The following is a 26,773-nucleotide window of genomic DNA, read 5'->3' as shown; positions in this document are numbered from 1 at the left end:
TGCGAGCCCCTGCCGTCGCCGTCTCTGCTAATGCAAATCGCTGACGTCGCAGGCAAATGTTGAGTGCTGAATTTGCGGCGAGCTTCTCTGGGCAACTGTTAGTGTCAGTGGTCAGTTTCTTCGAAAGATTATGTTACAATTTTGAATAGGATTTTTCTGTAACAGCCAAACTACAATTCCTTAGCCGGCCTTGAGCTTCTGTCGGCTGCTGTCATCGCCACTGGCAAATCAACCTAAATTGGTACGTGGTTAGACCTGTGATCAGCCTTAAAGGCCAACTGCACTCAAAATTTCAACCAATTGATAACGTTATTTCCGTATGCTCACCGTGAACGACTCCAAGATACAAAATATGGCCGCTGGAATACGCGTATTCACGGCGCGAACGACCATCAAAAATCAGATTTTGAAACTGAAATTGAGAAAAGCGCAGCGATTACGACCAGGCTAAAATGATGTTCCAGCCGGTGAGCGAATGGCCACACGCAGCCGGCCGGCCGGCCGGAGCAAACCTGCGCGCAGCGCATCGCCCTTGCAACACCCATAGACACCCACAGGAGAAGTGCACCCAGTGGAGCTCGACCTGTTGTTCCGGCTGGCCGCAGGAAAAACACTCTTCCGGCTGACATGTCACTTCGGCATCATGGCTGTTTGCCTGATCGGCAGGCAGGTGCAGCGTCGCCTGCGATGGAGCTATTTTAAACGTTTGTAAATAATTAACAACGCATTTCAAGGGGCCATCAGTCATGTTCCAGTCGGTTCCGTGGTACGTACTGTACGTTCAAAGTAAATTTGACCGAAATGAAATTTGAGTGCAAATGGCCTTTAACCCTAGGCGACCTAAACATTGAGCCTAACGGCATGACAAGCGGCGTGAAACTCATCGCACATGAAGCTTCGGGAACCGGTTGACATCGTTAGACCTAAAGGTGTAACCTTGGGGCTAACGTCCGGCATTCGCATACACAATAAAGACGTCAATCCGACGCATACCCAGGCATCAGCGACAAACCCCGTTGGCAGCCCATGGCGAGTTTAGGAGGTTTCTGCCTTAAGGTTTTGATGAAAGGTCGGTGGCTACGTGTAGGCAATGGGAATTTTGGTAGCTCCTGGCCCTGTGGAACGGGCGAGGCCACTTCGTTCACTCATACAGTAATGACCCCTGGAATAACACAATAATGATAGTAATAATAACACAATATTAACTAGTCCCACTCTCAGCCGCCAGAGCAACAAATTCACGTCATTGGCCTGCCAGCTGTCCGTGATGTCCTCGGCGTGAGTCCTTCATGAACGTGCACATTTTGATCAACTATTATGACGCTGTTTATCGATTTTGATTTCACTCACCCTTTTTCGTGTCATCCTAAGTTGACACTCCTTGGCCAATCCCCGGCGCGAGCATGCGTGGTTACCAAAGCTACCCACGAGCCGAGCAGTCGCCATTTTTATGAGCCATCATCATCATCGTCTCACGGAATGTTTCGCGCGAGCATCATGCGTGACCGCTCCGCGATCGTGAGCGAAGACCAGGATACTGCCAACGCCCTCGTGCCACCCGCGCTCTGGCCCCACGCCGTGACTTGGCAGCCGGACATGCAGCCGACCACTAGCGTGCCACTCCCACAGGGCAACAGCGCCCACAGCGACAGGGTCAGCTGCGCCTCGACCATGGCCCAAGCGGGGAGCGAGTACCGCCCGCTGACCTCGACATCCGACAGCGCCCAGGTAACGCTGCTTCGGAGCGAAGCGCCGGTGTTCAGCTTGAACATACTGTGCTCTAAGAAGTTTTACCTCAGTCTTATGATACGCCGAGCATATTCGAGGGTCTGCGGTAAATTAGCTCAGGAAATGGAACTAGCAGCAGGGAGTGCGAATGATTTCATATTGTCGCACCATGCTCTTCTAAGAGGAGGTTTTCTGTTAAACATTCTCTGTCTATTTGGACCTAGAATGATCCAGGTATTGTACTTAACCGAATAAAAGGCTTGGGCAAATAACCTTAGTAATTGGACCGATTGCTCCAACAGCAGCCACTAGTTTCGTGATACGGACAGCTCGAAGGTAGCTTGCGGCTGTGTCCATGTTCTAGGGGCGAAGCCCCTTAGGGGGTGGGGATGTTGGCGTCTCCTGTCGTCGTCGGCGTCTCCTGTCGTCGTAATCGTCGTCTCATGTAGTCACGGTACTAAAACACCGAAAAACTCGTTTAAGCCTCGCGCTAGAACGTAACGGGTACTAAAAAACCACCGGGACACTCGTTTGAGCCTCGCGCTAGAGAGCGTCGTGCTTCAAAGACAAGAGACTTTTGCAGCAAAGCTGTATACCTGTACCCCCCAATGGTTTCATCTACGTTGGCAAAAATGCCAAGGCGCCAAGAATACACTTATACACTGCATGCTTCGCCCCTTCCCAAGTTTCACGTTAGTGGAGATGGCCTGGGATTTTTTTGTTTTGTGGTGTAATGAAATCTCGCCTTCCAACACCTTTTAACAAATATATTCTGACAGGGGGGGGGGCTGCTTATTGTCAGAGTATCTTTCCTATTTCGGCTGCCATGGAGCTTTATTTTTGAACTGCTAACCTGGAATAGACGGAGAGCATTCCAAGTGTGACTACATTCCGGCGTGAACCTGACGTACTTTAAAGGGCTGCAATATTGGGCGGTTTGGTATATCAGTACTCGTTTGCTCTCCGGTTTCGCCTCCTTCTATGACAAGGAGACAAAGGATAGGGCAGTACAACATACCGCTGTGCTCTCAACCATTGAGGACCAGGGATATGTATGTGCGCGCAGCCGGCACAAGCTCTTTCATGGCCGCTTTGCAAACAGTGTAAATAGGAAGCCTGTCGTTTTAATCATGGTTCGTCTCATCTTGACTGAGCGATATGATGTGATTGATTGAGCGATGTGATGACCGCACACTCTGAACGAGTGGGCCTCCTCGATTTACCAGTCCTGTACGGTGGCCGGGCTGTCCGGGGACTGCGTTCGGAATGGAAGTATCATTGGAATAAATAGGAAAAATTGAGCACCAGATCACGTCTCGGACTGTACACGGACGATCCGGGACTGCTAATCTAGGAGGCCCAGTGCCTGCCGCCACAGATGATGATGATGATACCGCTTGTGAGGCCTGGTGTCGCTACAGTGGCATCAAGAGAGAAACGAAGCGTCTAAGGTAGTTGTAACCACGTGGGACGCCAGGGTTGGGGAAACTGCGTTTTCTGTAGGTCTCCTGTAGTCTGATCTTCTCACAGCTGGTCTTTTTGGGCTGGTCACGGGGTAGTGACTAGGGGTGGTGGGCGGGGTTACGTTGTGATCGCGGCGGGGCTGGAACTGCCCGGGAAGGCCCGTGTGCCTTCGACGACTGCGCCGGGGCCGAGATGTTGCGAATCCGTGGCCAGCATGGGGATGACTCCGCATACTCGACCAAATAAATTACATTGCGCCAAGGCAAAGATGAAACGAACCCTGGATAAAAATGGTAAGAAATCTATTTACACTATTTTCAAGGTGGCCATGAAAGAGCCCGTGCCGACTGCGCGCAGACACACCTCCTTCGTCCTCAATGGTGGAGAGCACAGCGGTATTTTCTGCTGCCCTCTCATTCGTATTCTAGGGACACTTCGTGCATATCCTCCCCCTGTTCTACAAGGCGATTCAGGTTAAGATTTGAAACACAACACACATGAACGATACCTGACGCGTGCTCCTTTCGCACCAAAGCACTTCTCCTAAAACTCCGTCTTCATTCCCTATTTTACTCCAAGCATTGCATTACGCCAGTTTTCCCCCTTGGTTCGAACATCGAACCCTAAGGGGCCACTCTGTGTAATGTCAGTTAAATTGCGCACGATTGCATTTTGACGTAACAGCCCGGGAAACAAACGTAATAAACGAAGGGTGATACGATTTCCTTGTCGGAGTTAAACGGGGACCCGCGGTTCAGGGTGAAAGAAGCCGCAAAACTAGCCAAACAAGCAGGGTTAACGAAGTCTAGTGTGGCCTCATCTCCTGCCAATTTCTACAAGTGCCTTTCTTCTCACATTTAAAGGAGCCATGAAGAGAAAACACAAGTTTGGTTCAATCAAAAGATTGTCTTGTTAGAGTCATACTGACACCACTTTTAACGTAAACTTCGCTCAAATAAGCTACATAATTAGCAAAAACGGGAATGGTCATGCGACCCACCAGCTCATTTCCCGCAACAGAACCTATGATGTCACATGAGCTAAGCTCTGCGATTGGCGGAGGCTGGCAGAAGCAGGCGCAAATTAGGTAGAGCTTACAAACTAGACGAACGAGCGATTTGCGCTTAAATTTAGGGCACATTCTTTACAAAGCAATAAGAATGATGGGACAAACAGTGGAAGTTACGAAAGCGCATGTAAACATAGAAGTACTGATGCGTTCTGCTGTTCGTACTGCGCACAGCATGCTTGGTTTAGCTGCACAGCACTACGGGGCTTGGGGTTGTCTCAGACGACACTGGCCGATTGACGCAAGCAACGGTGTCTTACGTGACCCCATTTGTCGAGCGAGCACTGTTTCAGGGAACGAATATTTTCTCCCAGAACAAAAACAAGCCACGTTTAAATGCGGGCAAAAACAAACCAAACGCTTGCCACGGTATGGTGGCGCCATCTAGGTTACAGAACGTAAAAAAACGCGGGAACAAACCAACACCGCTGTACAGGGTGGAGACAACCTTTGAACGGTCCCGTGCCGCCGCAATTCGGCCAACGGGCTCAACGCGTTATTCTTTTCGTTTCCCACGAGACCTATCAACGCGAAACAGACAATATGATTCAAACTTCTTCAGTAAACCGCGTTGCGTCGATAATTTTAGCGCGGTTTTGACACAATGACTTGCTTCGGCGGCGAGCGAGCAACCGAAAATGGCGGCGCCAGCGTATACGTGTCTCTACCCTGTACGGCGGATGCGTGAATGAAGGTACTCTAGGCTGCAGAGCGGTCGGTTCCTGTGATGTCATTTGGGACCACGAAAACGCACGATTGAGCGGGAAAATCAAAATTTTAACCTAAATTGTTTAATTTCTCAGTGAATAAAGCACCGTTTGTATCCGGACAGGCGCTGGGGGCACAATAAAACACGAAATCTTTCGAATAAAACCAACTTGCATTTTCTCTTCATGGCTGGTAGCCTTTGCTTCCCGAACCACCACTTCACCTCCTGCAGCTCCATTTGTCGCAGACCACTACCACACGTCTCTTTAAAAATTATTCTATTCCTTCACCCTAGGTTATATTAAAATTTCAGGGCGCGCCGTGTGTGTCTGTACGGTGTAGATGCGTCACTCGCTGTTCGGGGAGAACGTGCCTTGAAATGTGCGGCAATGTTTAGAAGGCCCGATCACGTGGTTTGAGCAGTAAGCACTGAGCAAGCGCTTGCGTGGTCTTGCTTGATGAATTGGGGGCAGATTATCATTGGACCTATGGGGGCCTCGGACTTTGACGAATGCCGCAAGCTTTCGCCCTGACAGCTTGGAAGTTCAGTATAATCAAGACATGCACTAAAAGTTTTCATACGTCAGACTCGCACATCATATACCTCTACTGCACGTAAAAAACAACTTGTTCGATTACTCCTGCTTTCATTCTTGCGCTTCAGCTTCTCCGAACTAATCCTTGTAAAGTAAAAGTGTAGTGATGGTGGCGTGAATAAAGCGAACATTGATGAGATAACCACTGGACGGCATCCACGGACTAATGATAGACGGCATCCCGTTACCCGTTTCCTTTCAACGCACAGATCAAGACCTTGAGGTCGAGGGTTACATCGGTGCCAAGAACTCAGTGGAGGGAGAAAAATCAGTACAGATTCAATAAAAATTAAAGCAGTTCCACTCAACTTGAAAGCCCTCAAGTGCGGAGTAGTGATTAGCCAGAGAAATATAAAAATGCTTAACGTTGATGCTTGGGCGAGTTGGTGCTCCATAATCTTAAATTCACAGCGCTAACACGAAACGAGGACGATAAGGAGGGTACGACACACAGGCGCTGACTAACAACTGAGGTTTATTGCTGTGACGTCTGGCATATAAATACAGCAGAAATCAAGGCAACAAAGAAATCGACACATAACATGTGAAAATAAAATATAACAATTCCGCCACGACATCACTACCACCACGTGCTTACAAACCGTCTAGATAGTTGATAGTCGCGCTATCATCAAAAGAAATCAACTATCTAGACGGTTTGTAAGCACGTGCATGGTGGTAGTGATGTCGTGGCGGAATTGTTATATTTTATTTTCACATGTTATGTGTCGACTTCTTTGTTGCCTTGATTTCTGCTGTATTTATATGCCACACGTCACAGCAATAAACTTCAGTTGTTAGTCAGCGCCTGTGTGTCGTGCCCTCCCTATCGTCCTCGTTTCGTGTTTGCGCTGTGAATTAAAGATTCAAGATCGCCAGAGAAGCTGTCGCGACTACTTTCAGTAGCATCCTGGCTTTGATACCGAAAGCAGTCAAGAGAAGGAGCCTGCGCTCCGGAAAAAGCCAATGAATAGACACTGAATTGGATTTTTATTAATTTGGGATAACTGATGCGTTATGTTTTCCTATTTTATACAATTGTGTTGTTATTTGTGGCCTAGCAACGGCAGCCTCAGTGGAAACGGCGCAGCACAAATATCACCCCCAATAATTTACATATAAGGAAGGTGTGCCTATGTGCCACAATAAGAATGACATCGGCTTCGTACACGAGGGTCCCAGGTTCGAACCCGACCAGGGGAAGCGGTGATCTTTTCAAAGCCTCTGTCTGGGTGCGTGACACCGTGATGCCGTGCTCTGTGTGGGCGCGTGACGCCGTACGAGCTAGGATAAGCGGCGACCATAAAGTGCTCCTCATAAAAAAATTTATCCCGTAAACCAGGGCGCCACTGCCTTTAGCCACGAGGCGAGATCACAGGCTGGTCGAGTTCGAACTGTGCAGCGCCAACTCTGACGACGAAGGTGTGACTTTGAGGAGTAGGAAACTCACAGGTTGCAAGAGAGAGAGAGAGAGAGAGAGAGAGAGAGAGAGAGAGAGAGAGAGAGAGAGAGAGAGAGAAACATAACCCTATTGAGCCTTACGCTGGCTTAGGGAAGCGGTTGGGCTTCTGGTTTGAGGCCAGCAGCGACGTTGGCAGCACGGGAAACCAGAAGTATCTGGACCTCCGGGTCCCAGATGCCAAGCGCTCCCTTCCATGGCTCTTCATTAACTATGGAGGGCAAGGTATCTTGAGGGCAGGCCCACATAGTGTGTCAGCGTGGCTAGGTCACTACAGTGTGGACTGTTTGGCGAGGGGAATTGTGAGGGGTGAATTGCGTGAAAAAGTGTTCTGCAGGACAAGCCGTTCGTCTTCAGGAGTCGCCATAAGCGCTCGGCATTGTTGGTTTGCCCAGCGTGAGAAGGAGGGCATTGATCGCGAGCGAGGCGGTAATGCAAAACTCCGGAATATCATGGTACATAAATAATTGATCCTTGGCTGAAACCCTTATTTATAATGGTATATCGCAGCACGAGCCCCACAGGGCGGACAGTGTGAGGCGTGCATGGTAGGGTGAGGTACGGAAATGAGAAGCGTTGAGTTTACGCCAAGGGATAAGAAAAGACGGTGTGCATATGTAGCCGGTAGAAAGCTAGCAAGTCGAAACAGGTGATAATATGGCGCCGTCGGTGGTATGGGTGCGGCAGCACTTCCATGTCATTGCCGGTTGCTTCTTAGGCGTACGCACGAGTGCCATTCTGATGGACACAGGTATGCCCAGAAGTCCAGATTATTTTCACTTTGATAAGGGACACGATGGAAGGGATGGTGGCTAGGATGTGGTTGGTATGGAGTGCACAAGCCTTTGTTTCTTGCCGTAGCAGGTCGATTGACGTGAGAAAAGCCACCAAAATACTACATCTTCACCGTTCACATGACTAGGAGCGCAAGGTTTGGCTCACGGGCACATGTCAACGTTGCTGCTGCTGACAAACACAGTACAATATCGTTGGACCTAACTACGGCACTTGTTTTCATTTGGGCCACATGACTGCGCACGCATTGTTGACCAACAACTTCTCCATTATGCTTGAGAGCCATTCTGCTTTTTTTTTTTTGCCCCAACATTCACTTGTGAACACACATTCCTCAGGGATCTTCCCAGGGCACCACAACCATTAGTAATCCTGGCACAGAGACCAGCGCCTCATGCCGAGACACAAACGAGGCGGCCTGCACAGACTGCTGCCAAGAGCGTTGCCTAGAGGAACGCCGAGGTTCGCAAGCTGGCAAGGTCAACAGGGGCGCCGAAGCCAGGCCACCGCCCGCAGGTAAATCTGTGCTCCCGTAATTTTATTATTAGCGTCCGCGCACGCTCCTCATCTATACAACTTGGATTAACCTTGGTGTGAGCATCTGTGCGGTACGTCTGTGCTAGCGGGAGATAACCATTAACTGTGGCTCGTTCCTTCCAAACACCATCCCAGGACCTCCCGCGCGTAAGAGTGACGGCGGCTACCTCTCCGTGGCCGTGCTCTGCGCTGTGGTGACCCTGCCAGTGCTGCTGTTGGGAGTAGGCCTGAAGCTTGTGACGATGCGCACCGGGGCTCAACGTTCGGCCCTGGCCTTCGTCGGCATCTCCGACGTGCTCCTCGACCAGTGCAGCAACGACAACGACAGCGCCCCATGCAAGGAGATTCTGGACCGCATGGCGCATTCCATGAAGGCGACGGCGGACCCGTGCGACGACTTCTACGAGAGCGTTTGCGGCAACTGGGAGCCCCGGTATTGACTGCGCATGCGCAAAATTTCCTACGCTTGCCTTCCTTGTTGTTTTTGCGTCCAGTGGAGCAGATCCCGGTGAGATGGATGCATGCACTATTTTGTATGAATATCTCAGAGCCCTGAGAAGTGGCCAGTCACACCTTCACTTGTACAAAAAAATATACAAGGAAGTTATGCTTTCTAGACAATGAATGGGTAAAATAAGGGTCAGAATGCACACCCAGACCGAAGGAAAGTTTGAAAGAGAAGGGCGCTGGAGGCGAACGATATGGGTAGAGCGGTGGGCAATGGCTACCCTAGGACGCCCACGTTGCGTGCTCGGGGTCGGTGGTCTTTTGGTCGGGCCTTCGTCCTGTTAAAGGAAGCTATTGGCACCTGGTGAGGAGTACCTTAAAGGGACACTGAAGTGATATGTAAACATTGCGGGATTACTAGCGCAAATTGTAGTCCGGAGTCCCCAGGCCATGTTTCGACCACTCTAGGCGCGTTTACGCGATTTTATTTAGTAGAAAAACTAATTCGAAAACGCTGTCCTCCTCTCTTTACGCTCTCCCATTTTCTGTGGCGTTTTCGTGTGACGTCAGGAGGGGATGAGCTGGCAATTGGCTGCGCCACGGCTGCGCTACTGCACGGCTCCCCGGCCGACAGAGTCAGTCGGCCCAGCGTTTCGTCCGCCGGCCGCCGGCGGGTCGTCGCTATCAAGGAGGTTAAAAAAAATTGCTTGGTCGCAATTCGTTCGCTTAGTTGAAACGAAGCCAGGACACGTTTGTGAATGGAAGAATGTGCCTTTCTTTACTTGGTTTGTTTGTACACTGTATCTAGCTCCAAGTCAAGGTCGCTTCACACAAGCGCTGCACATGCGACGCTTCGCTGACTGGTACGCCAGTAGGAAAATATAAGGCCTCTTGAAGGCGGGAGAAGAGTCAGCGAAGTCAATATAGGTACTAAGCAAATAAAATCAACTGATATTTTTACCGTACAGCGTAAAACTAGGGCGCGGGAAGCACGTTTTTGCGCTGGGCGAACAAGCACAGCGGTCACCAGCACCACTACGCATCTGCGAACGCTTTTTCGTCTACGAAATGCAATTGCTAGACGTGAGCTACTGTGGAAACTCGGGCGACGCTTACTGCACGATCGCAGTACAACAAATAGTCACCTAAGCGGCTTGAAATGCCAAAACTAAATAAAAGTGTAAACCGGTTGTACAATGGGGATTTTAATTGCGTCTTATCCACGCGAGATAAGATTAGTAATCGGCCATTTCGTGACGAGAGCACGGCTGTGCTGCAGGAAATAATAAATACTATTGGGTTAGTGGATGTGGGCGAATGTCTAGAGGGAGGACGGGAGGTGCAATTTACACATTTTCAAGGAGTCAGTCACGCTAGACTGGATAGAGTGTATGTATCGTGTGATTTAATTGAAAAATGTGAAGGGTACGAAGTAAAGCCTGTATCATTTTCAGATCACTGCCTGGTGGTGTGTAATCTAGGATACAAGAAACGGACCAATACTTTCACGTGGGAGCTATGGAAATTGAATGATAAGTTACTTACGGATGAAATCTTTTTTGAAAAAGTGAGTGGTTTGATTCGGAAAATAGAAGGGGATAAAATCGGTGAACAGTGGGAGTGGTGTAAACAGGAGGTAAAAATGAGGGCCATTGAGAGGTCCACTGTCGTACGATACGAACAGAAAATTATAGAAAAGACACTAAGGTCAAACCTAGAAAAACTTATCCGTGAAGAGTGCAATGCGCCTGGGGTGTTTAGTGAGGATATCAGAAAAATGAAACAGAAACTTGAGGCGCTTGACGATGAACGCTACCGGGGAGCCCTCGTGAGAGCGAGAGTGGACCGATTAGCCGGTGGAGAGGCCCCTACCAAGCGTGCGTTGGGTATAGAACGGGCGAACGCTCGACGTAATCATATAAGGGAGATAGAGTGGGAAGGACGGGTGACGGGTGATCAGCAAGAGATTGAACGGGCTTTTCATCACTACTACAAAGATTTGTTTGCCTTCCGCAGGGCTGAGGTGGATGCCTTTAAAACCGAGTTTATCAGTGCTTTCCCAAGGATTGATGAAGACTACAAAGAAAGTTTAAGCCAGCCTATTGCAGTTGCTGAAGTTGAATGTGCGATCGATAGTTTGAACAACGGAAAGTCACCGGGTCCAGACGGATTAACTGCAGCCTTTTACAAGGTCTTCAAAAACGATTTATCGCCACTTTTGGCAGCACTATTTAACGAGGCCTTCGAACTAAAGGCATTGCCACCCTCATACGGAGAAGCGCACACGATACTCATACCTAAAACAGAGGACACGGACAAACTTAAACATGTTACAGCATATCGCCCTATATCCTTGACAAATGTCGATTACAAAATTTTTATGAAGGTGCTTGCACAAAGAATTCAAACAGTCATCAAGCAGATTGTTGGGCCACACCAGACGTGTGGCATAAAAGGACGCACTATTTTTTCAAACACACACAAGGCGAGATGTGTGCTGGAATGCTGCGACGCTGCCCGAGCTCGCGTGGCTGTTCTCCAGCTTGATTTGGAGAAGGCGTTTGACTGTGTGTCCCATGAATTATTGTTGCTGATTTTAGATCATGTGAACGTTGGAACAGTCATCAAGGAGGGGGTGGCTCTGGCGTACCGAAAGTGCACCACGAGATTAATTGTAAACAAGACGCTGGGGGCCCCCATCAGCGTGGAAAGGTCGGTACGCCAGGGCTGTCCTCTGAGCCCACTTCTTTTCTGCCTGTATATCGAAACGCTCTGCTTAAATATAATTGAAAGTGAACACATTCGCGGGTTTCAGCTATGCGAGGCAGAGGTAAAACTTCTGGCCTACGCAGACGACATTGCTCTTTTCTGTACGACCAAAGATAGTGTTACAAAAGCGGTGGACATTGTTAAACGTTTTGGGTCAATCACAGGTAGTGGGGTAAACTGGGGGAAATGTTTGGGATTCTGGCATGGGGACTGGTCTTTGACACCGGATTTTTTTGCCAACGTGAGCTGGGAAACGAGTCCCGTTAAGTATCTAGGGACGCCACTGGAGTGTTACCAGTACAGCGAACCGTATTGGCGTGCCCGAACGCAGGACATACGCGACAGGGCAGAAAAGTGGAAAGGGGTTTTTCTTTCAATGTTTGCTAAAGCGACTGTTTGTAATTTATTTTTTATTGCCAAAGTGTGGTACGTTATGCAAGTGTTGCACTGCTCGCGTTTGAATGTACAGAAAATGCATCGTGCATTTGCTGTGTTTATCTGGTCATCTACATGGGAAAGGTGCAGTAGAGATAACCTTTTTCGACGCGTCAAGGAGGGCGGGCTTGGGTTGTCGCACCTGTTTGTCCGCCAGTTGGTGAATAGGTTCCTTTTTCTTCGCGATACAAGCGATCCTTTTTTACGAACAGTTTGCCAGGTGCGGCTGTCTCAAGCACTGCCGGAATTTGTTGTATCCAGTTTGCACATACAGGGAAGGATTTCCGGATATTTTAAAGAAGTTGTCATGTCACTCAGGTTTCTGTCAACTCGTTTTTCGATAGAATATTTGAGTACAGTGTCACGTAGAAAATTATATAAAGATGTTTGCGACAGTCTGTTCCCGATACCACGATATAGAGAACTGTACAAAGAAGGCCCAGGGCAGGATGTACTGAAAAGAGTTAAGCGTATGGCTGTAAAACCGGGGGTGAAGTCATTTTTTTTCAAACTTCATTCGGGGACACTTACTGTGCAAACATGGTTAAAAGAAAAGGGGTTAGACACACCGTGGGGTACTGACTGTACAATTTGTAAACAACCGGATAACATAGACCACGTTTTTATACACTGCTGGATGGCGGTTCACTTTTGGGATGTTATGCAGCGAACTTTACACAAAGACTTCCCACTTACCCCGCATGGTATACGGTATTTACCCACAGAGAATAACGAAGGAGTCCCCTACGATTTAATAATGCTCCTGGGCCTTCACAGCATATGGAGGGCGCGCATGGCGTGGCTCCATGGCGACGTGGATGCCCGACCGGCCCGGCAGTTTCTGCGGGAGAGTGTCACGCAGTTCGTTGAGGGGCTGAGAGTCCAGCAGCCAGTACCAGATTGGTTGGATTTTTTAGAGCCGCTAATTTCTCTAAAGTGATGATTAAATAACAAAGCCTTGCCGGAAGCACGGCTGGTATGTTAATGTCGGTGTTTGTTGTACCGAATGCAGTGTGGTTATTTTTGTGTTGTAAGTGTGTGTTGATGACTGGTAATAAAGAAAAAAAAAAAAGCCTAGCAGTCTGGGGCGCTAGGAATTCACCGTAAATGTTTTGCAAGTCACGAGTTCGAATCCCCGCGGGTACGTGCTTTTTTTTTTTTGTAAGTTAACTTTTTTGTTTTCCGCCGATGTTTTCTATATTGAGTTCACCTTTTTTTTGGGCCGCAACGTTCATGGCTACACGAACTAGTTCACAAAACGCGCGCAGGCTGGCACTGGCGCGCTAGCGAGTTCTCGTTGGCGTGCTGTTGCCATAAGCACCGACTGCTTGCAGGCAGTGGGCACAGGCCAGAATGAACAGACCCTTGGCCTGGTGCAAACACGCTTTTTACGATACAGGCATGATGGAGGCAAGCTCCAAATATGGGGGAAAAGCGCATGACATTTGGGCGTCTGCCGGTACGCGGAGGGCGTTCATGCACTGCGTAGGTCTCGGCTAGTGAATGCTACGACTACAAGCCGTCCTGGGAGGCTTATCTTGTGCATTTTACAGCCGACAACATGGCAGAAGCGCGGTACGATGATTACTGAGATATTGAGAATGCCCATCCAACAAAGCCATTGGTTATGTTTTACAGAACCGAAACCGAAACCGAAACTTGTGTGATTGCTAACCTTGGGCATCGTCCAATCACGGCGCCCCTCCTCTCAACGTCACAGCCTTAGTTGGTGCGGCCGCCGCAAACCGCGCATGGTAGTTTTTCTTATTTCGCGCTTTGTAAAATAATTACCGATTTGTCAACCGGATAAACGATGAAAAGTGTGCTAATTTGAGCCACTCTACGCAGTGCAAGCAAAAACGGGAGCTTGACAAATTCCCTTCAGTGTCCCTTTAAAAGAAACATGAGATGCACTTTCATGGCCTACTCGATTTGATGTTATTGGTGATCAGCGCAGATTCGAGGCTAGCTTAGTCGCTATCTGTTAAAAATTGTGTACATTAAACGCCCGCTATGTTCCCCAGTGAATTGTGAGGTACGAGCACTGCGTTCTTAGTGGTATAAGTACAGGCCGTTTGTCCCGATCGCGCGACTTCTGAAATAAGATGCACCGTATTGGATGGCTACTATTTCGGTTCTTATACACCGGATTCTTATTCGTAAAGGTCAACTTTGTAAGAAAAAGTGGTAATCCGGATAGCGACCATGGGACTCAGCGAAGCAGCCAGTGAACCACCCGTGTGAGTATACCTGAAACTCCCGACAGCCCTCAGCGCGATAGATCAAACAAAAAAATGAGGAAAAAATACCGCCTTATTTCCCCCATTCTGTGCCAACTTTATTTTATGCAGTTTGCATCCTCAACACGTCGTCATACATTCAGCCACAACACAATGTTGTTGCAGCCTGCTTTCATTTGTTCGCGACTCAGAAACTACACGTAAGCTTGCGTAAGCTTGCATGAGGGGAGCAGAAAAATTATTTTCTGTCCAAATGGCTCTCCTTCGTAAGTGCAGTCTCTTCAACAACGTGAGGTGCACGAGGAAATCAACTGATTTGAAGCAAAGAAATATAACCGCAACGTGATGTCGTGTTCACGATGATGCAGAGTGATTTCGCATTCAGGACTATTCAGACCCTGACGCTGGAGTTGTCTTCGTCACCAGCCTCGTCATCAGCCACTCCGGATTTGTGAAACGCCATGATTGGGCTCAAAAATGGCTAAAGTACAACCCGGGATCAAACAAAATTCCCTCAGGAAGCTGCATGCGCGGCCATCTCTATTATTTTAAAACGCTCCCAGACTGCGCCATGGCCTTGGATTCGGGACTAGCAACGCCTTAATTATGCAACATATATACACTGCGTGGCTCCTGCAGCTATGCCAACCGACCGTCGTACTTCGAGGAGCACGTCGAGTCCTTCAACAGGCGCGTGCACGAGGCCCTGCTGAACACGGCCCTCCGCAGCCCATCGTCCATGGAAGAGAGGGCCCTCGCCACGCACCAGATGGCGGTCTTCTACTCCAGCTGCCACTCCCTGGCCAGCGGCCGCGACCTGGGCGGTACGGCTAGCGACGTTTTCCGTGCTCTCGGCATAAACCCGGACTCGTGGCTCAAGGCGCCGTCCTTGGGCGGCCTGCTCAACCTTGTCGTGCACGCTGCTCAGGAGACGGGCCTGTCGTCATTCGTGAGGTATGGGACAACTCCCGCAAGAAATTTCACAGCATGGCGGCAATGATATAAGGATGCCGGCACGAATGCTGTTCCTGCAACGCCATTTTGTTACTTTTGCCACAACAGTTTTTTTCTGCGTTACATGACTTAGGGCTACCACTAGTGGAACTATGATAATTGTGGTTTATGATGTTCCCTTTCGTATTCAACGTGCACTGGAGAAATTTTAGGAGTATTTGTCGCATCATTCAACATGCTAAACGTTTGGTAAGAAAACAACTGAAGAAAACTGGCAGAAAACGTTACATTCCTCCCTGAAGAAAGTTGAAACAAACGCGTAAGCTTCGTCTGATTCAAGGAAATTGCTTGGCATCGATCGCCATACTTTCGAAGGCCCAAATCGCCAACAAAGAACACACCAATGCGACAAGTTTTTGCGCAGTAGGTGAACGCATGTAATAGCGGTCTAAGTGTACACAGATCCGTTGTTTACGAGATAAACGTATACTATTTTACTCCTTCAGGATCAATGCCTGAATTCTCGTTTCTATAACCGTTACTTTTTCGCGATTTCCTAGTAACCATTTTGACCCACTGGAAGCCCGGTTTGACGCACGCGCAGGTGTCCAGATATCTTATCAGAGCTTTTCAGTCGACCAACCAATTTATGGGGAAATGCATTAGTTTTCTGATATGAGGCGTCATCTGTCCCATTCAGAAAGTTTTCGCTTTGAAAGAAAACATCGCTCTTTTAGAAGCACCAGGCTTGATGCTTTACTATTATTACGGACCGCATTAAAACAGCTTTGTAAAAAAGGCTGCGTTGTAAAGAAAGCTGTACTGTTTCAGTGACATGCATTTCGTGAACATAAAGTCGTGAAGACTGGATGTTCGTAAGTTCAATTCGCAACTGCTAAATAACCAAAAGGGTAGACGGGTTTGAATGAAACGTGCAGCACAGACAAAGAGACAAGCACTGGTGGTGCAGTGACAAAAATGTTTCAATGCTGAGCACCGATAACGGATTTGGCTCATTAAGCCCTAATTATAGAAGAAATTATAGCTCCGGCTCACAGGATAACGGTCGCTATTTGCTTTTATGGATTCTAGCGCTGCGCTAGCCGACAAGTTTTTTGTTTTCCCGATGTTTCGAGCTCAAAGTCATCACTGTGGAATATAGCACAAGAGACCACAGCATAACATCAATAAATTGGACTGTAAGAATAACACAATGAACAGAACATGCTAAATTGTTGCTTATAACGACTGGGTTGGTGGTATTATGAATTTATTTCACTTATAAAATAAAACGTAGATAATCACGAGTTCTGGCCATCTAGATGCTTGCATGTATATATCGGTCAAATATGAATTGCTGTCGCTGCTGTTGGTGCAAGTCTTCTTTTTGCCAGAATTAGTCTGATTGTATATTCTCTTTCACTACCAATATAGTATGGTTTACATCTTCAGAATAAATAATTGCAGATATATCTTGTTCGTCTTATTTTCTCCTGCGTGGTGTCGTGGCGTTAGGAAGTTTTTGCGTGCAAGAACACAGTGTAAGTGACGTTTTGTGGGGCGCTCAGATGACCTCAAAAAACTGTCAGTGTTCACTCAGCTAAGGTCTAAACCAGCAAGAACAGTCCCCAGAGTACAAACAGCTACATCTCTCGCACAAGCTTCACGCAAGCTTTTCTTTTCTGCGCGGAAAAGCATGCGGTAATTTGTTTGGTTAAACTTCAGTAACGTATGTTCTGTTAAAACCGACAACTGACGCCTTCAGCGGTAGTTCAGGTTTCCCCAGAAACGTAAATGAGGGTCAAATGTTTTTTTTTTTTTTCAAAACGCAGCTACATTCGCTGATAGCTGGAATATCCACACGTTCTGAAAGGGATATCTTGCACGCATAAGGGGTGCATACACGTGAAGTAGGGAATTTGCAGTCTTCAATATAGTTGGCTTGAGATGATTTTCCACACATGCAGCCATGTCCATTAATGTTCAGGGGGCCCAAACATGTCCCCTATCCTATTCGTCCACATGTTCAAAAGGGTACATTGTAAAAAGGTCCACGCTGCATGATGGATGCAAAACATCTTTTTAAGCCATTCATCTTTACAATATTTGCTCGTAGTACACTTAACAGCAGTAAGGCAAGTATCTCCCTCTCTGGCGTATGCAGCGTGACCATCAAGAATGACGTGCTTCACGTGGAAGTGGGTGAGACCCTGCTGTCGAGCCTGCGCTCTCTAGCAAAGGTGAACCAGTTGCTGTTGCTCACGCTCAGCGCGCTCAACCTGAACTTCAGTGCGCACTTCTCCGAGCTGCATGAGGTGGACAGTGACGTCAACAGGATCATAGCAAGCTTTGGCAGAAAATGGCAGTAAGTAGAATGTGGCGCTCTACGACCACTGCGTACGCAAGTACTACATTGACGCATATTTGCTGTAGATATGAATAGCGCTGTATCATCTATCATGTTGTGCGAATCGTCCTTGGGAATCTGGTTTCAAAGTTGTTTTTATTGGGTTTTTTATTACATATCTCGCGAACATCATGGGCTGCGTGTAACGTAAATCATTGCCTCTTTTTCTATGGTGCTGGCCTGAGGTTTTTAGACCGGAGTGAGTGCTTTGACTGAAAAGTCGAATATGTTTAAAGGAAGTGTTTCCTATATTCTCTGATTCCACACTGATTCCGAAAACGTGGATTGCATTTTCGACGTAAATGCTCAGGATTTAGCTTGGGACATAATGCTGCGATTCCTTCTCCGTCTGTATTATATGAGGAGTACAGGGAGTGCAGCTTGACTTTTAAATTAAAGCACAGCTTTGACCAGCTTAAAAAGGTTACTTCGAGCCTTTTAGAACAAAAGTGTTTGCAGAAGACCTTGTAGGGCATTTTAGCATGACATTCACATGCTCTATATCAATTTGCAACGAGCTTAATTAAAGGTTATGGGCACATTGAAACGAAATATATCCATATTCTTTTTCGCTTCTACGGCTGCCAAATCTCGAACATTCATCGCTACCGAACTGTTCAACCGGCCGTGAAGACAAAATATCAGTTTGGTACATTCGAAAGATTGCTTGTTAAAAAGATATTCATATATCATTTTACGCAAACTTTACAGAAATGCGCTATAAAATGAGGAATGCAGATTTGGCCTCCAACATAGCAGCTATTTTCTCAAACGAAAGCTATGACACATTAGGCGTCGTTTGGGCTGTTAGCTGGATTCAACAAATCAAATACAAATTACAGGGATTGTTGTCTTCCAGAATAAGCTGATGGCACTTTAAACTTAGTTCATATTCTCTTTAGCAGTAACAATGGTGGGGTAAGCAACAAATTCAGAACGAACCACGAGCGCAACTAAACCTGGCCGATGCTCTAAAATGCCGCCGTCGGTAAGGGCGGGCAGGGCATGTCCACAATACGCGTGCGTGCGTGTGTCTGTGTGTTTGTGTGTGTGCGCGCGTGTGCGTGTGCGTGTGTGCGCGCGTGTGCGCGTGTTCGTATGCGTGTGTTTGTGCGCGCGAGTGTGCGCGTGTGCGTGTGTGTGTGTGTATGTGTGTGTGTGTGTGCGTGTGCGCGTGTGTGTGCTCGTGTGCGTGTGTGTACGCGTGTGTGCCTGTGTGAGTGCGTGTGTGCGTGTGCGCGTGTGTGTTTGTGCACGCGTGTATGTGCGCGCGTGTGTGTGCGTGTGTGTGTGTGCGCGCCTCGCTAGTGTGCGCGTGTATGTGTGTGGGTGCGTGCGTCGTGTGTGCGTCTAGTGTGCGTGTGCCCGTGCGTGTGCGTATGCGTGTGTGTGTGTGTGCGTGTGTGTAGCCTTAATTTTACACAACTGGCTTTGGGCGCACCTGGCGGACTAGCGGCCGCTGAGAGTGTTCCTACGAGCGGATTCTTTCCAGTAGTCGGGAGAGGTCATGGGGGAAGGGGTGGGGTCGTATAGCATAAGCGATACTTCCATATACATGACCCTGTTTGTCGCATCATGCGCATTGTTTTACGATACTATTACTATGAACTGTAGCAATACCGCACATACAGATTCGATGAAAAGTATCCAGTAAAGGACTGCTGCCGTGCGACATCGCTGTGCTTTCCAAAAGGCCCAAGGTAACAAAGCGCGTTTCAGCATGGCCATCTGGCAGCCTTAGTTCCGTTTCCTGTAGAAGCGATTTGATATCGGATGAAGTCGCTATACTATCTGTGGTACCTTCCCCAATGCATCATTCCTGATATCACGAAGCATGCGATACTCTGAAAAAAAATGTCTCTAGTTAAATTTCAGTGAACAATGCATCAGTGAACAAAAATCAGTGAACAAAGCGTCGTTTTCTGTTGGACAACCGCTAGCGTTTCTGAGCAAAATTATGTAATAAAACGGTTGTAAGAGGCCTTTCTGGCCCCTTTACGAATAAAACTGATCGTCTATTTCACAGGAGCAGCCCATACCGGCAGAGTACAGTGGCGAAGCTGCGGAACTTCCTCCCGGAAGTCGACTGGCACCAGATGCTAACTCGCGGCCGCTCCTCCCGCCTGGTCCGCATGACCAGCGAGAGCATGGTCAACTTCCGGGGCGAGATTGTTCTCAACACAGTCATCGGCAGACTGCATCTCGCCTCAGTCCCGACCGTGGCTGTCTACGCCATGTCTGTGCTTCTGGCACAGGTATGTACCCGTGAAGGCCGAGTTCGGTACGGTTGTGAGATACCTGAGAGGGCTTTGTGGAATGTCGATGGTAGAACGAGAAATTAAATCTAGTGCTGCTTAGCAGGAGACATCGAAGCGTGCAAGGCTACAGTCGTTGTTGGGTCCTCTTTAATTTTGTGCAAGAGAGATTTCCTTCGGTATGAGGACGAGGGTAACATGAAGGTTGGTTAGGCTTATCTGAAGTTTAATTACTGAGGAACAACAGAAGGAACGTAGGTGGTTCTGGATTGTACGAAGCTATTATCGCACACTGCCTAAGTGCTGCGAGTAAAAAATAACACATCAAACAGCAGCACTTGCAAGTGCAAAAACCCATCGTGTAGCAAGGTTCCTGGGAACAATGTTCTGCTGGACCAAGAAAAGATGATGCTATTGCGTTGCAAGGAACAGAGAAATGACCAATTTCTCCACTGGCTGACTTAGCACACTCTACTAAATCCTTAAAAATGGGAAGAAGGTTAAGGGCAAAAAGGGTGGGGGCAATTCCTTGAGCTAGAAAGCTGCATGTAACTGCCTGATTGCACCTGTGTGTGTGGCAATAGCATTAATATTATCACGGAAAGAAGAAGAGAGCTATCGGGCCAATCTCCAGAGAAGAAGGCGAAGACCCAGCTGTGCGGACTTCCTCATGGCCGACATCGTGTATATAGTTTAAATACATCACTCGCATCTTCCACGTTCATTTCCTGTATCCTGCCGTCACGTAACAATATTGTTACATTAATCCTAAAAACCAACTCAATAAGGCATTTACATATAGCCAATTTTCCATGTCATTAGCCGCCGTTTCGTGGGTTTTTGTTTCGAACTTTTATTATCGTGTTGCAAAAATGCGATTCTCTGTTTTTAGCGTTTGCAACCTCCCGACTCAAGTGGACTAAGTAGGCAGGAAAGCTGAAACACGCTAAAAAATGCACTGTGCGAGATATTGTAGCCCTTCTAAAACACTTAAAAAAACCAAGGGAACCGCTTTGATGTAAAGAGGTGCCGTGCATGTCATAATCAAGCTCATGTCTGTATACGAGCGCATGAATGAATGAAGGAATGAAATAGATGGGTTCTAAATAAGGTGCTTGAGCTTCTAAAGTGTTTAGGTAGACCTTTTTTCCCCAGGCCGATCTACACACGATCGCCCACTATCACGTTTGAAGGGAATACATTATATACGCATATAATGTCTGCTACAATAAAGCATTCTGACTTCTGGTTAGGGTTTACACGGCATTTTATTGAAACCCGCACCTTCTGCACGAGATATCGCTGCGTAGCCAAAATTGACGTAATATCATCGGAATTATGGGGTAACGAAGAGAATAAAACACCATGGTCAAGTGCCAAAGGTTCTTAGTTCATAACTCACAGCAAGAGAGGTTTAAGTACGTTGCGCCTCCAACAGGTGATGAAATACTCGCTGCTGCTCCGGGAGGTGTTCGTGCCCGACAGGTTCAACGACATCCACTGGTGCCTCCGCATGACGGGCTCGCACTTCGGTGCTCTCTACCAGTCCTGGCTGGCTGGTACCTTCTACAACCGGAGTGCAGTGACCAGGGTCAGAAGACTGTTCGCCGACATTAGAGTGCTGCTGATGCGCGACAACCGCGTCAACCGAGGAGTCTTGGTAGACAACAGGCGTCTGAAGAGGACGCAGTTGACAATATATGGTATGCTTTTTTTCGTATGCGGCTAACGTCGGAGCAGGTCTAGCAACCGAAGAAGTAATATCTGCTGCCTCACTCGCGATGTGTACTCCAGGGACAGAGCTGGAAATCACACTTTGACCATTACCCACTAAAGAATGTGGTTTATGTCTGTTTCATACTAATCGGTAAAACGCGAAAGTGAAATTCGCCTTCAAATGAGCATTTAAATGTTTGTTGTGCATCCGTATGAACTTGCACATCGCTATTTATATTACTATTTGATGCTATGACGCTATTTATAGCGTCATAGTGTAAAATAGTAATATAACTACGATATAATTATGACGCTATTTATAGCGCCAAATAAAGGAAAAAAGAGAATTCATAGCCCACTTGGCAGGGCGCTGTGTACCTCCCGCTGTGGCGAGAGAGTTCGTGGCTCGAATCCGGGCGCAGCCGCGTCAATGGAACTTCTTTGGCGATGTCATTTCCGTGACCGATAGGACGCCGCTGAGGGCTCGGTGTACCCGGGCATAAAACACTTTCGTGTTAAAATGTGACGGTTCACGAACATTTTAACCTCAAGTTATGGATTTAAAATAGGAGTGCTTCACTATCGACCACGAATGGAACTGACCCTCAGGGCTACTGGTGTGACAGCGGTAGCTACGTGCCACGATACCTTGCTCGAAGCAGCACTGTAACACTGGGGTATACGATTTCATCTCCACCTTTATTTCTGTCACCCGGGGTTAGGCCATTCTTTCTAACATGTCTTTGTAGGTACCGTCTCTATGTGGAAAATAAGGTTTGGGATAACTGAATGTCATGCCTAATACTCTGCAGGCGAAAGCAACGTCCTCAGCGCCCGACTACCGCCCCTTCCCCATCGGCTGAACGCGACCTTTCTGCCGAATCTGGCCACCGTACTACAAAGCCGCGTCGGCCAGGACGCAGCACAGGATGAGCGAGTGGCCGACCTGCTGACCTCAGGGTACCTGGGGTACCAACGGAACGAAAGCGAGGACGTCTTCGTCGTGGCTCCCGCCTACCTGTCTGCACATGGGCTACTCGCGCTGCGTTTCGACGAGCTGGACGTGCTGTACCCGACGGTGGCGGTGCTCGTGCTGCGTGCCATATTCGACGAGGGAGCCTACCACTCGCCCGCCGGACTGGCCAACTACACCGACGAGTGCTTCAGCGAATCCGTGTCGTTCGCCCTAGGAAAGCACGTTCCCCCAAACGCGGTAAGAGTTGTCCCTACCACAGGCGATTCGCATAGCTCACAGCAAGACTTTGCAGAAATCTAGTATCACCTGTGTGGGTAACCACTGCTATTATAGTAGAGGGCTCGAAGGTAAGGCATTGCGAAATTGGGGTTGATAGACATGGTAAGCAAATTGTTGGCATTCCACCTGGGAATACTTAGTTTTCATCGAGTTGTTTAGAAAAATCAAGTGCGTTGATCGACAGGAAGTGTGCTCACTGTAACTGAAGGCTGAGCTATGTGAACGAAAAGGAATTGCCCTTACATGCACCGCTCGCTGTAGCAAAATGAGGACGTATCCACGATAGAACCGTGTGTAAACTAGCAGTACTGAAATGCGTATAGTTTAACCATCTCGGAGAGTTTTTTTCTTTCATTCCTTCGAAAGAGCGCTAGCCCCATCGACTATTGAAAAAACCAGGTGTGTTCTTTGGTTCTGTGCCACTATTTAAGTCGCACTGACCTATTCCTATGAAGCGTCGATATCAGTCTCCATAAAAGACAAAGGGCAAAGGTATTTAGATAAATTACCTTATAGATGCTTCGGCCTACGCAACTTCATTTTGGGATAGTTGTCACAGCAAGTCAGAGTAGCTTGCGTGTGCAAGCGTTAGTCGGTTTAAATCTGTCCTTTTGAAATCATGCAAGTATTGCGCAATTTAATTGGCATTGCGCAAGAGCACATAAAAATCAGCCTAGTTGTTTGTAGCACCTCTGCAATTCCAGAAGGAACAATTTTACCGTCAGGCAGCCACTTACAATTTTGAGAGTGATGTTGAAAACTAAAACTTAGCAGATTTGCAGGGAGTGTGATGCAGTTGCTGGGAAATACACTGGCACATGGGTGTTGTTCTATAGTTTTTAAGCTATGTGCTTTAATTTTGCATATTAAACTCAGTGGGGCTGAATTTGCTCCCTGCTTGAATTAACCCTTCTCTTATACCCGTGCCACAAGTACACAAAAAATGACACAAAGGGCTGTTTGCCTTACGTTTTAATGCATTAATTCGCTGCTACACGCAAAAATCAAATGCCATTCGTTCTAATGTCATTTTTGGTTTAAGGAGCTCTGCACAACTCATTCTCCTTCACGAACGCCTTCAATCTGCCTGCTCTCGAACGCGATTAGCACCAAATGAAACCAACGAAACTCTCAGCACCAGAGTGTTGACGCGGAAACGTAGCTGAACTTCCAAATAAGGCGATTTCTCGTGCAATCTGGGTGACGAAGTTCTGTAGAAGACGAAGTTCATTAAAACAGCGGCAAAAGGAAAAACATCGTGCTACTGGTTGTGTCGAATTTTTAGGATTTGGCTATTGCTAGCAGGCGATGGCAGCTGCTGAAGCCACTTATAGAAATGGCTCACCTCATTTTTTAGAAAACTATTTCTCATAACGTTTTCTTTCACAAGAAAACATTTGCAACCCTTGTAAAACGTTTTTTTCTCTACGTTAAAAACTTCTAAAATATGAATGCATTTCTCTTTTTCGTCATTATCGCCATCATGCCTAACACATTTAATGCTTTTGCGTTTTCGCGTCTAGCACGGACCGCCCAAATAATGTCATTGGTTGTTTTAAGGCCCTACCCTCCTGAAACGTTCCGTATATACGGAATTATGGGAGTGCGGAGCGCTTTCCTAGAATGACAAAAATCCGCCATAGGACAAAGAAGGCTTTTGAGAAGCACATGAAAATAAAATAGTGCAAGCCTGTCGAAACATTTGACACCGGTTTTATGTCTGTAGAATCACTAGAACCGCGAATACCCTGTCCGTATGAATTCTGTATATACGGAGTATAGGCATTCATACGGAGCGCGATTTTGATTATTATTTAAGATAAAAATACGAAAATGGTGCCAAACGTTCATATTGGGCAAACTAATATGATGCCCTTATTTGTGGAACTAATATCTCATTTAGTTACGATTGGGGGCATCAAACTCCGTATGAACTCCGTATTCCTATAATTCCGCATATACGGAAGGTTTCAACAGGGTAAGCACTCGAAGTCATTTTTTGTGCACGTGTGGCACGGGTATCAGTCTCAAAAGAACTTTCCCCCTACTTGACCTCCTGCATCCTTCCCACAGGTGAGGCCGTTCATGGGTTCCCGCTGGGCCGCCCAGTACTCGTCCTTCCTGTCGAAGCACAAGGCGGGCACCAAGGCTTCACGCCGCCACCTGGACGACAAGGGCCGGTCGCACCTGTTCTTCCGCCTCGGCTGCTTCGTCAGCTGCGGCGACCCAACGCTCCGCGATGCCTGCAACGACGTCGCCTACTCGACGGACGAGTTCGCGCTGGCGCTCGACTGCAAGCGCGAGCGCAAGGTCCAGTGCAAGTGCGAACGCGTGGACAACTGTGCCACCTACGTGCTCCACGAATAAAGACGTGTCACTGCCTGACATATGTGGAAGAGGCTCGAGGTCTCGTAAACAATGTTGCGTATGTTAAAGGACGACGCACGAGGAAGTGCTGCCAGTTAGCAAGGGCGTTGGTTATTTTGTTCTTTAGCCTAAACAATGGTTGAATGAGATAAAGTGATTAAAAGTTTTGATTGATTTTACATGCATACTGTTGTTCGACGTTACAACCCCGACCCACCCCAGTTTGTGGTATGTGCTACCTTTACTATACAAAATAAAGCCGTTCCACTCAATGTGAAAGCTATCGCAAGTGCAGAGCAGTGATTCGCCATGATTGGTTGTACCGCCGTTAACCGCTTATTGCTACAACCCAATGCAATTCAAATTTCCCGCCTTCGCAGTGCTCACGCGCCCCCTGCCTGAAACTGCGCCAGCGGGAGTTCTGTTCTCTCTGTGCTTTCCTTCCCCCGTGTGTCGGCGTTGCACTGCCACATTTTGCGTTTACTATCGTAAAAATCAACCCAACGGGCGTCCGTAACTAAAGGAGCGCGGGCGCTGCCGGTTAATTACGTATATTTTTTTTTCCTCAAATGTACCTATAGTTTTCTTTGCGCTAACAACGGGAAGATGCATGACAAGCGCCAGCGTTTCACAAGTTTCGAACGCTTATGACTATATAAACTGCTTTGCTTTGGAAGCCACACCGGTACGCCGCGAACAACAGCATTACCCCGGGACGCCGCCTTGGTGCTCGGTATACTTGGGTGGAGCGAATGAGCTAGGACAAGGCGAGCGCCTAAAGTGCTCTGCGCTTAAAAATATTTGCTTTACTACTCATTTCACGGCCTCTTGGTGCCAGACCATCTGGGTCTCCTTTACTGTGAGAATCAGCCGTGTCATGCAATACCACACCCAATACCACACGCAATACACCACGAATAGAGCAATCTTTGGAACGACAGCTGGCATAAACTATGGGAAAAGAATTATGGGCAATGCATTTGGTGGCCCCACATGCGAATCGTAAAACTGAGCACCAACTTCTGAGAACGATAAAACGACCTTGCCTCCCTACCTTGCATATAATCCTAGTAACATAAACACTGCGTTAAGGGATCCTGCAGTGCAAGACCATCGGTCGTCTCCCCACAGACATCGTGTGTGAGATTTGCGGACGTTTGTTCTGGTCAATTTAGGATTAAATGCAGACATTTAAGCTACGATTTAGACCTCGTCACAGTTTCTCTGAATTGTCTCAAAAATGAGCTCCATGGTTAAGATTACTCTAAAATTGGCTTACTGCTTCTTCCAAACTGCAGCTAATCCCTATCATCTTGTCCAACACTTTTCACCGCCTTCGCAATATGCAACCATCCATATGGACCGACATACTTTCTACGCGAACGCGAGCACTCTCCTTAACATTTTTAATTAAAAGCCGCCTCCGATCAGCAGTGTAGCAGTGGCCCATTCCTGCTCCATTCTTGCAGCAATAATCGGTGGTTGTGATGGGGGTGGTGGTAATGGCGGGGGAGGGGGGGGAGGGGGGGGGTTAGATCAGGCGGTGTAACACCCTGGCACAAAATTCAAGCA

General features: G+C 47.7%; 1 protein-coding gene across 1 annotated transcript; it reads left to right on the top strand.

Moving 5' to 3' along the window:
• Positions 1–1,497: 1,497 nt before the first annotated feature.
• On the top strand, positions 1,498–25,201 carry LOC144143080 (uncharacterized). Its single transcript, XM_077674896.1, has 9 exons — positions 1,498–1,728; positions 8,158–8,335; positions 8,492–8,789; positions 14,887–15,201; positions 17,366–17,566; positions 19,635–19,863; positions 21,302–21,566; positions 22,392–22,792; positions 24,908–25,201. Exons 1-9 carry the CDS (start codon positions 1,498–1,500, stop codon positions 25,199–25,201), a joined length of 2,412 nt encoding a protein of 803 aa, XP_077531022.1.
• The last annotated feature ends 1,572 nt before the right edge of the window (positions 25,202–26,773 follow it).

Source organism: Haemaphysalis longicornis, unplaced genomic scaffold (assembly GCF_048455015.1).
Source record: "Haemaphysalis longicornis isolate Haplotype H1 unplaced genomic scaffold, Haemaphysalis longicornis Haplotype H1 scaffold_6, whole genome shotgun sequence".
Classification (NCBI taxonomy): domain Eukaryota; kingdom Metazoa; phylum Arthropoda; class Arachnida; order Ixodida; family Ixodidae; genus Haemaphysalis; species Haemaphysalis longicornis.
Note: the sequence above shows the minus strand (reverse complement) of the source record. Positions and strands in the feature narration are given on the sequence as shown.

What these genes read in the sequence shown, in the direction of transcription:
- LOC144143080 (XM_077674896.1), top strand. Translation starts at nt 1,498, where the DNA reads ATGCGTGACCGCTCCGCGATCGTGAGCGAAGACCAGGATACTGCCAAC. An exon ending in AGCCAGGCCACCGCCCGCAG is followed by an intron (nt 8,336 to 8,491) that starts GTAAATCTGTGC and finishes ACACCATCCCAG; the next exon opens with GACCTCCCGCGCGTAAGAGT. An exon ending in AGCTTTGGCAGAAAATGGCA is followed by an intron (nt 17,567 to 19,634) that starts GTAAGTAGAATG and finishes TCTATTTCACAG; the next exon opens with GAGCAGCCCATACCGGCAGA.